This window comes from Merops nubicus, unplaced genomic scaffold (assembly GCF_000691845.1).
Source record: "Merops nubicus isolate BGI_N331 unplaced genomic scaffold, ASM69184v1 scaffold32413, whole genome shotgun sequence".
Lineage (NCBI taxonomy): Eukaryota > Metazoa > Chordata > Aves > Coraciiformes > Meropidae > Merops > Merops nubicus.
The window spans coordinates 29,681-40,474 of record NW_008601508.1 but is presented as its reverse complement, the minus strand read 5'-3'; the positions used below and the strand labels follow the sequence as shown (position 1 = coordinate 40,474).

Genomic DNA, 10,794 nt, shown 5'->3' with positions numbered 1-10,794 from the left:
TATTTGCGTTTTAGTAAAGGGTTAAAGAATGGGACATGTTTCTAAGTTACATTTGCAGAGCTGGAATTTGAGATGCTGTCTACCAAGTCAGAAGGCTGGTTTTACCTAGATGGCTTTTTGTTGAGTGCCTGGACCTGGCTTGATAGCTCCTCTGTGACTTGGGAATACTTCTGTAGTAAACGTGGTGGAATGTTAACATTTAAAGCCAATTTTGGGAAAGAAAAAAAAATGTGTGATAGCATCTGGTGTTATATTTGCAGAATTTTTGCAGCCATTAATCTTAATGCAAACTGATACATTCTAAAAGCATTCATGCTTTTAACAGTGTTCAGGGCTTCATAAATGTAATTCTCTTTTTAACAGAAATAATTGGAATCTAGCTGGTGCTCCAAAACACGTTATGCAAATAGCTAGTAGGGTTTATGGAAATACGTTTTAAACCCTTGAAAGAAAGGAGAAAATGGGGACAAAATAACTGTTGGTGGGGAAGTTCAGTAGCAATGTATAATTGCTCTGAAGGATTTACAGATTGTGTGTGGTCTCTGCAAGAGCTGTTTATAGCTCCCGTGTTCATTCAAAATACCAAAAACTAGATCACTTGAATGATAGCTGTTTTGGAGTGAGGGAAGACTTCTTGTTTGAAGAAGCTCTATGTTACGTAGCAAACGATGGCCATTGCTACCTCTCACCCTGTTTCACGGGAGGTGACTGAGCATGCACAATGATTAAATATCTTGGGATAGGACTGATTTCAGTCTCTGAATCCTGTTTTTCAAATAAACATCTAATTCAGGATGCAAATAGAAAAGATGAAGTTCACAAGCCCTCCTGACTTTGTTTCTCTTACATAGCATAAATGTAGTCCCTGATCCCAGAAACAGTTACTGTGGATGCCATTTCTAGAGCTAAACATCTGAAAGGATGAGCATAGAGATGCTGTTAATCACTGTGGTTGCCTCTTATGGCCAGATTTGGACCGTGTGAGCTTCCAGTTGATAGTTCTTTCTCTGATGCATACTTCCTGTGCAGTTTTGCTTTTGAATCAGTTGGTTTATTTCCAGAGAGAGAAGGGAATTGTCTCTGGGACACAAGACACCTTTCCATTCTTAGGTTTGACTGTAAGCAACTCGCAATGCCAAGCACTCGGGTGGAGAGACGACACCAGTTCTGGTGAGGATGTAGTTTCTTCTCATCCATACAGTACTCAGGTTCCCTGCCTCAGGAGTTCTTCCACACAGTACTCGGGCTCCCTGCCTCAGGAGTTCTTCCTGCTCTGTTCAGCCTCTGTCTCAACCCCGAAGTCAATGCCTGGCAAGAGCAGATAGGTGTGGTGGCGGGAGCAAGCAGCCTGGGAGGAAACCAGCCTCTCTGAGTGAGTTCCTGTGGCTCGTCCTGGTGCAGAAGAGGTCTGAGGTGCTACAGCAGGCAATAGAGGGGGTGAAGGACAGTGTGTTGCCACTTGCTTGCTTTCATTCTTGCCCACGGGTGCTGCATTTTCTCCAGGCTGACGGCCACTGTCGTCTTCCAAGAGGTAAGCCAGAGAAGGGTTCTGGCCTGTTTCTCTTCAAGTAGTGATCACTCTTCAGAATGCCTTGGGCACTTCCCTGTCACTTAACTGCTGCAGTTAGTGCAGAAAACTTTGAAATGTTCTCTTGTTTTGCTTTGAATTGAGCCAAACTAAGGTATTTGGTTTTAGGTCAAGAAAATCTAAGATAACAATACACCTGAAGTTCTTTAATTAAAATTTCGGAAAAGACAGTTACCAATCTCATCCTGAAAGTTGTTGGTTTCCAAAACATCCAGTTCTTAGTAGTAATATTTATTTGACAATCACTGCTCAAAATTTTTTTAGCGTATTTGTGCTGCTTCGCATCAGTCAAAAAACACAAAATTGTTGCTTTATATTCTCAACATGAAGATTTGTGCAGCTTTCAAGAACACAAGATACATGTCTGAGTGATCTGCTGCCCAAAATACATGACGTTGTTTCCACAGAAGTAAGAAATGCATCAAAAGATGCACTGTCTGTCAAGGATGTAGAAATTTGTGGTGGTTCTATAAGTGAAGTGAAATTATTAATTAGCACTCTTTAAGTTCTGCTTATTGGTAAAATTCAATTGATTTCTAATTAAGATGCCTACGGAATTTGCTTCTATTCATGCCTGACATGTAAATCTTCTGTTTGCTTAATAGAAGTGCGTTTCTTTTGAATTCCAGCTTTCAGTCCTTTTGGAATGTACATCAACCCAACCAACTTGCATCCAGTGAGGGGGATTTTTCCAGATATCCCTTCAAAGCTTTTTTCCTGGTTCTGCTTTTCTCAGCAGACTTTATCTCCTACTAGTGCTTAAGATTGAGTTGCATTGCTGCTGAGTGTTGAACAGCCATGGTGTTGAAACTACTGCTGTTCCCATCACATAGTCTAATGTTGGCTTTGCCAGGCTGTTTAGAACTGAGACTGGTCACCATAATCAAAGACTTGAAAGGATCCATTTTGTCTTTTTGTTTCCAGAGGGCCCATATGGAATATTTGCTGGCAGAGATGCCTCCAGGGGACTGGCAACTTTCCGTCTAGACAAAGATGCACTCAGAGACGAGTACGACGACCTGTCGGACTTGAACGCTGTACAGATGGAAAGCGTAAGAGAGTGGGAAATGCAGTTTAAAGGTAAATTCTCAAATGAGCAGCACACCTGTAGTTTAAGAAAATGCTTTTCATAAAAATGACTGATTTAGGGCTTGGGGCAGCTTTTGAAGGGATGTGGATGGTAACATTAATAACGCAATGTAACTTTTTTTGGAAAAGACATGGGATTTAAGGTCTTTCTTCCACAGAGAGGATTCCATTCTATCCCGCTATGGCTTTTTCAGTCTTTCAGTTTTATCCAAAAAGTTACTCTCAGCTCTTCAGCACTGAATTTTGCTCTCCAATCTCAGTGTAGCTTAGCTGATGGTGGTAGGTTGTTTGCTTTGGATGCCATGGAATTATGATTAGGACTAAGAGTTGTTTTGGCATAAATGGTTGAACAAGTTTGTTTTGAAATAATTTCTCCCATGTACAGAATTATGCCTCTGGAGGGGGGGGGAGTCGTTTTTCACATGAACTGAAATGAAAACAGGCTGAGGGAATTTGTGTTGAGTTTAATAGCAGTGTTTTCAGCTCTTGTGTGATAAAGCTTGGCTGATGAGCTCCTGGAAAATTGAAATGAAGTAGAGAAAGCAGTGAACAGCAGTGGTAGCAAGGCTGTTTCAGGAAGCTTGCTGACAAATTGCCATCAATTCCAGTGATTTGGGTTTAGAACCTTAGCCTGTAGGAAAAAAAGTGAATTTGTAGCTGTGCAGGCTAACTAGCAAATGGACCTGAATTTGATTGTAATGGAATCGTAAATCTTTTTCAGAAAAATATGACTACGTAGGTAGACTCCTAAAACCAGGGGAAGAACCATCAGAATACACAGATGAGGAAGATACCAAGGATCACACTAAACAGGAATGAACTTTGTAAACAACCAAAGTCAGGGGCCTTCGGAACTGCAACCTCTTACTCCCCGTCACAGAATGTCCTGCATCTTTGGGTACAGTTCATCTGCTGCGAAAAACATTCAACAGTTTTGTACAAGGAAAATAATATACTCACAAATGAAAATTTGAATACTAGACATTCTTTGTGCTGCCAAACTTTTTGTTGCAGTTTATTTGTAATGTCTGGTTAGGCTTCATTAGTGGAGAGGGGCCAGGGATCTAAAGGCAAAAACGCTATTCCTTTTTATCAGTAAGCTGAAGCCTTCAAGTAGTAATTACAGGCTCTCTGAAAGACGTGAGTCTTCAAGCTCAGTGGAAGGTTTGAATCTTGTTTCGTGTGTCTTCTCCTTCAGCATTAAAGATAGATGTACTTCTATACATCAGCATCAGTAGGTTAAGACTACTGAAACTGGTGTTAAAATGTGAATTTCCAATTTTCTTTTGTACGTGGGCGTTAGTAGCCCTGGCAGAATACTTCAGTTCTCTAAGAGAAGTCCGTGTAGATTAGGATGGGAGTAAAATTCATCCTTTTCTCAAAAGGATTGGGTAAAACCATTTCCTCTGCAATGACTATTATCTGAAGCCTGCTTCTCCCCCCTTTTCCCATCCTCTAAATCAAATCAAATATTAATTGTGCCTTATTTCGCTTACATAGACTTGAATTGTTTTAAGGGACAGCCCCAAAATTCTGGTTTCATAGTCACTACAAGCAGCATTGAGACTGAAGTTAGAATGTTGACTGGAAAACCTTGATGTCATTCTGTGTATAGAATGTAAAAGAGGAATACTCAGTGTTACTGCCATATGTTAATACTACATATACTTAAATTAGCATTGTGATGGCCAAACGCATACTCCCATGCTTCTTTTTAAGTAAGTACAAACACACAAAAAAGTCACCCTTCCTCCTCTTCCAGAAGCTGCCTAACTTTTGGGAGCGTAGCCTTCACAGCCCTGTAGAGCGAAGGGGCGAGCGCGTGTGTCTGTGTGCGTGTCTGTCTGAGTGCAAGACTTGGGAGGGATTGTTTCTGCAGATATTGTAAATACGAGTTACCATTTTAATAAAGCATGTACAATACCAAACGTGACCTCAGACTCCGTGTGGAAGTTGTTAAGCAGAGCTGGAATATGATGGAATACTCAAGTCTTGGATCTGAAATGTCTGCCCCTGTTAATGCTGTTTTTTCTCCTCATGGTGTTACTTCTTCAACTCCCAGCTTTTGAAGGCTTTTGAAGAGTTATTCAGGTAAGCTCTGTTTAAGCAAATAAGCCTATACCCCTACATTTAATGTGGGGGGAAAACAGTGATGTAAATTATAAATGAGAAGCATTTCAGGAGATCACATAACGTACAGTAAAATGTGTGTCTTGTGGCACCAACAGGACGAGAACACTGGAGGTCTGTACAGTGGGTATCACTCAAATCCTGTACAAGTCTCACCATCTGTTCTGCTAAATCTGTAATGGTGACACTATTAAGCTCACAACTTGCAGCTTTATGGCTCACACCTGTACCTCCTTTTGCAGATTCCACCTGTGACAAGTCTGCAGTAACAAATTTCTGTGTATATGTGCTGTTCAACTGTACACTGTGGAATCCCAGGGACTGCTTCCTTTTTGTTACCAACAGATTTATACTGATGTAAATGAAACAAATAAACAAAACTCCTCTGTGGAGTCCTATGTAACTCCTGTGTCCTAGAAGGCAGGCTGAATTCTCTCCCAAGCTTGGAACAGAATAGTTTTATCACAGAAGTAACAGGACCAGAGCTCCGTAGAAATTTCTCCGTAGAAATGAGGTCACACTTGCCAGCTCTTGCACAGGCTGAAGAATCCCACTGGGTGTGTGGCTGTCCAGCTACCACCTGCAGCCCAGTAAAGCACTGGTTTCTGCTTGGGGCACATCCTTCTGCACTGAACACTGGTGCAGTGTCCAGACTTTGGTTTGCTCATTAATTCTGTAATAAGTATCTGCTAATCATCTAATGCTGCTGCAATACAGGGCAGGCTAGTGTAACTGCCCCCAAAAACTTGTGTTTTAGATGGAACAAGGGAAGACACCAAGGGATGAAGAGAAGCTTCCTTGCATAGGACAGGAGCTAGAAGTACTTGGCCACCAGTTCTTTATCTGGATGCTGCACTAGGGCACTTTTTTAAACTAAATCTTACTGTAGAAGGTTTTATATGCTGTAACAGTTACTTTCACTTTTAGCTTCTGCACTAGGTGTTGCACCTCATCATGGCACCACGACCTGTCTAGCTGTGGAGCAGGAAAAGGCCGCTTGCCCAGCTACCAGATGGGACAACCAGATAAATACTTCTTTTGCAGGCTTCCACAGAAATAAATGTCCTGCGTGCTACAGCTTCTGCTGCACAGTGTCACAGCTGGCAGTTACCACCTGCCAGGAGCTGCTCTGCTCTCCTCACAGCTATTGGTGTGGCTGCACCTGGCCGAGCTGCGGCAGCAGCTGTTTGTTGTACCTGCATCTGGTCTGTGTAGCAACTGACTGGAGAACAGAGGCTGCCCTAGCACATGCCATGGCCTCCTAACCCTGCTGCAGCCTCTTCCTTTCCCCTGCTGTTCAGAAACGCAGCGAAGCTCAGTTACAGTGAAGTGACACATGGTTTTGTTGTTGGTGCTTTGTTTTTTTTCCTCAACTGTTTCAAAAGAACAATGCTCAAATTTTTACTTTTACGATTTAGAATTGGTTGAACAGCAAGATGGGTAAAGGACAAGTTTCACGTTGAAGCAACTTAACTGTGAGGAATACAAAACACTCATCCCAGGGCAGCAGTATGTCACAGACCTCATCCTGTATTTTGATGTCTAGTGCATCTAAATTAACCTCATTCATCCTACAAACAAAGTCACTAGGGATTTAAAGCTGACAACATAAAAAATGTGCTTTGAAGCACACCGCAGCTTGCATTGTTTTAAAAAGCTGATAATTTAGAATACCATCAGATCCATCGAAACTTCAGTGCCACTAATGTAATTCTGCAGAGGTGTTCTTCCTTGCAACAGCTGTGTCAAACCCTTGGTCACAATTCACTATTAGCTATAACAACAGACAGGTCGACACTGACAACGTACTAAATTTTGTTTAAGCAACAAAGCACTTGAAGGGACTATTTCTCATCAGCTTTAGAAACAAAATATTTTCCCAGTTTAATATGTTTTCCTAGGCTAGACTTAAACTAGTTTGAGTAGTCAGTTGTGACACTTCCGCCTCATTTGTTCACTGCTTCCCAAGAATACTTTATTATGGCAAGACATCTATTTAAAACCTTCTTGATTAAAAAAAAAAAATATACCATGTTGTTACTTGATCTGAACATCCTGAATTTCCACTAAGGACTACAGAATTATTCTTTCATGTACTTGTTTTTACCGAGCTTTTCCTTGGTTAAGCTTTAAATTTTCTCTCCTTCAGAGTCAGGCACAAGATATAAAAGCAGTTTGGTGCTCTGCTTCTCAATTTGTTTCACTTTAAATATTTTAGCTCTAAGCTATTGTCGAAGTTGTGGGGTTTTTTTCCTTCCTGTAAAATCAGTTTGATTTTACTAATCTTCATTTTAAAGGTCAAGGAACAGTTAAGCCTTATTTATGCTTTCAGTCTCTTTGATAATTGTTTTCTCTGTAGTAGAAGTTGGTGGGGTTTTATTTCCTCCAGGAAATACATGCATTGTTGCATAGAGCAGTACAAGATATTGATCCAGACCTAGTACTTTGAATATAATGGTTTTCCTGGCTCTGCTATTTGTCCTGTTTTTTAAGACAAAGCTGTGTCATTTTTCATCAAGTTTAAGTCACTGCTTCAGCAGCTCAGGACTAAGTGTTGCTGGACTTCATTTATCAAGCTGAGTGTGTGGTGAAATCCTGTGGCTTCAGAGTCCTTGGTACTGTCTTGGTTCTCTCCCACTTTAATGCTGCAGACTGAAGTGTAGGCTGTAGGGGAGCACCCCTCTCTGCTCATTCGGGTATGAATGGAATGATGCAATCCCAGCTGTAGGTTTGGCTACTTACTCCTTTTCCTACTTGACACAAATAATAACCAAACTCTGGCCTTGCAGGCTTATTTAAATATGGTAACCAAATAACTATGATGAATGCTACTAGCAAATCCACTGGCTTCTATTTTATGGTTCAAGGTCAATGTTTACAGATGAGGTTTTAAGCTTGCTTTTGAAGAACATGTGTGCCAAGCTTGGTTCAAATGAAGGTGAAGCATTGTTTATCTAAAAACTTAAAAACCAAACAAAAGACCCCCAGTCAAGCCCAGTGCCCCTTGCCCTTTCTCTTTGGGGATTTCTGCAGTTTTGTGTATTTTTCTTCCTGTGCCAGCAGGCAGCCGCTTCAGTGTGCAACTCCCCGACAAAAATCAGGAACAAAATTAATTGTCCCTGTTCTGGTTACAAAGTTTACTTGCAGAGAAGAAAGCTTTTGATGAGATTAGGGGTGTAGCCTAGAGTAGCAGTGGAACTGGTCAGTAGAAGACCATGAGCTAACGCTCAGCCTCTTCCTGTGTCTGGAACCAAGGGAGGGCAGCTTGTCACCTCCGTGCCACAGCAACGCCTGAAGAAAGCTCTGCAGGGTGGAGGATCCACGAACACAAACTGGTTTCTGTTCATTCTAATGCTTTATCTCCCATGGAAACCCAACGCCTGGCACACCAGTCATGCTGCTTGTTACAGGAAACATGATCTGATCTCCCACAAAGGACAAGAGCCATCCAGAGTCTTCCTTCTCTTTCAAAAAGCCATCAGGATCTAATATTTTGAGCATGACTACAGAAAAATCTTACTGAGTTTAGGCAAGGTAGTGTTCTGAAATACTTGCAGAGTCATTGCTCAACGGAAGAAATGAAGACAAACTAAAGTTCTTCAGTAAGCACATGGAAGAATTTTTAGATAAGGAAAGGTCTAAGACTTGCTAAGTGTTCAGTAATATACTACTACTACTAGAATACTACCAACCTTAAGAAAGACAAACTGAACGTTAGCTGAATGGACCTAAAAGGATCAGAAGGGATACTGGACACGTACGTATGTGTTCAAAGGCAAATTTACAGCTCTGCAACAGGCATGCCAGTTACTGAAAGGTGGTTAACCACCTCAAGCCATACAAGAAACAAACTGCTGAGCCAGTGATTCTGAAATTCCGTGGTCTTCTCAACTCTGTGTGCAACCAATGTATAATTTTTCTCCACCTATCCGCACGGGGAGAGGGGGAAGACTCAGGCCGGAGGGAAGTGAAAGGGGATAGTCCTGAAACATAGCCAGAGCTGTGGGTGGACTTGGGTGGGGTTCTGCCCACCTAAATAAAGGGACACTGCCTAAGCAACTGAGCCTAGAAAGGCCAACAGGACCAACAGCAGGTAAGTACTCACTCTCTTTACTTTCAACCATATTCACCATTAACCTGTCCTAGTTTTCCTTAGCAAATACCCAATTTAGAATGCAAGAAAGGCATCTCACATTCTAAGAACCACTTCAGCCTTTAACAGGCTGGGTTTCCTTGAGACCTTAGTGCACCTGAGGCAACAGAAAGTCACACGTAAGCCTCTGCAGCCATACACTCTTTAGAGATTTCTTCATGCTTCGGGGAAAAAAAAAAAATTGATATACAACACTCTTAGTTTTGCTGATGTTGTTTTTATAAAATTTGTCAAGATATCACAAAATTACATGCACTAAAAGCTTCATCTGCACATTTTCCAATGCAAAAGTGAAAGGAAATATCTTAAATCTATTACTTGTATATACAATTTCAATCCAAATTTACATTCGCATCATTTTCTTGGATAGCAAAAGGCATGGATCAAACACAGGATTGAGATGTGTCACTTCAGCATATTTATAGGGCATTACTTAAAATATTGGTATGTGTTCATTTAAACTCATTTAGAACAGGCCACTTACAAAAGGCTCAATTTTGTGTTGAAATTGTATTACCTGTTGGGAAGGCCACTGCTCACACACACTCCTTTACAACGCAACATTTGTTATTTGTTTCACTGAGATTCACAAGACAGTGACTGAAAAATTGATAGACTTGTTATAGCCTCTGAGATCTGATACCAGTTTAAAACCCCACACATGCCTGTGCAGGCAGTCAGGACACCTTCATGGATTAAGGCATTTGTGCTAGACATAACTTTTATAATTTTAAAAGTTAACTGAAGTCTTTTCTGCAGTTAATAAAAAGCTGAAATACTTCTCACCTCCCCTTGGAAGAGGTAAGTTACTCACTCAGTTCTTTAAAAACAAAGTAATGAATAAGAAATTATGGGATATAAACATTCCTACTTTCCAGCTACAGAAATGGATTTGTAGTTGAATAACTTATATTCAATGAAATTGTATTTAGACCTGTTTGAAATCATTTAGGCTTAGCTAGCACAAATTAAGCAGAACTTCATTCAGATATTGCAAAACAAAGCAAAAAAAATAAAAATTTACAAGGAATACTGTTTCCCTCCAAACTAATTTTTATTACTTGAAATATGGGGAAGAAAAAGATTTCTTTTTTAAAATTATGCCTCTCCTGTTGAAGTACTTATCATTCAAATGAAGACATCTGTCAAACAGAAAATTATTTGAATAGTTTCCTATTTTAACAGCCTGCACAAACTAGATACTGTATGTTCACTCAAGAAAGTAGGAAACTAACAGATCCATTTTCCCCCTGTATTTTTCTGTTGCTCGAGTTAAGCACCAGTACTGAAGGAAATATCTGCAGAACTATCCCAGTTATGTCCGCTCAAACTCTATACTTAATACTAACCATGGAGACCCTGAAAAAAATAGAAACTATGTCTTTAAATAGGATCCAGAAATGCAGTTTCATGTATAGCTGCAGATCCTCGAGTGCGCCATTGCACAAACCCATACTCTTTAATAGTTAGATGCAAGAGCAAACCAATCATGTCCATCGTTCCTTTACATTGAAAATTATATATATAATGCAATATTTTTTTGCTTTGGTAAAACACGAATAATGGGAAAACCTGGGTCAAGAAAGCACAGTAAATAACTTGGGTATATCATACCTGTTTTAAGAAATGTGAGCTGAAATGTAAGGCATCCCCCAAAGTATTTTTTGCGTATGTGAAGAATGCAGTTCTTTGTAAACAAAAGCTTGAGGAAAGCAATACTGAAGCCACAGAATCTTCCCTAGGATCCTTTTGATGATCCCAAAACCAAGAGCAACTCTCCTAGGTTAAGTGTTTCGGAACTAAATCCTGGGAAAAAGAGAATCCAATCCTTTGT

The 10,794-nt window shown here is 40.4% G+C and overlaps 1 protein-coding gene across 1 annotated transcript; it reads left to right on the top strand.

Moving 5' to 3' along the window:
- The first annotated feature begins 1,132 nt into the window (after positions 1–1,132).
- On the top strand, positions 1,133–4,605 carry PGRMC2 (progesterone receptor membrane component 2). Its single transcript, XM_008938020.1, has 4 exons — positions 1,133–1,170; positions 1,302–1,531; positions 2,513–2,668; positions 3,399–4,605. Exons 1-4 carry the CDS (start codon positions 1,133–1,135, stop codon positions 3,494–3,496), a joined length of 522 nt encoding a protein of 173 aa, XP_008936268.1. The 3' UTR covers positions 3,497–4,605.
- The last annotated feature ends 6,189 nt before the right edge of the window (positions 4,606–10,794 follow it).

Coding starts and splice junctions, on each gene's coding strand:
- PGRMC2 (XM_008938020.1), top strand. CDS start 1,133: ATGCCAAGCACTCGGGTGGAGAGACGACACCAGTTCTG. Junction 1,171..1,301: donor GAGAGACGACACCAGTTCTG/GTGAGGATGTAG, acceptor TCAACCCCGAAG/TCAATGCCTGGCAAGAGCAG. Junction 2,669..3,398: donor GTGGGAAATGCAGTTTAAAG/GTAAATTCTCAA, acceptor AATCTTTTTCAG/AAAAATATGACTACGTAGGT.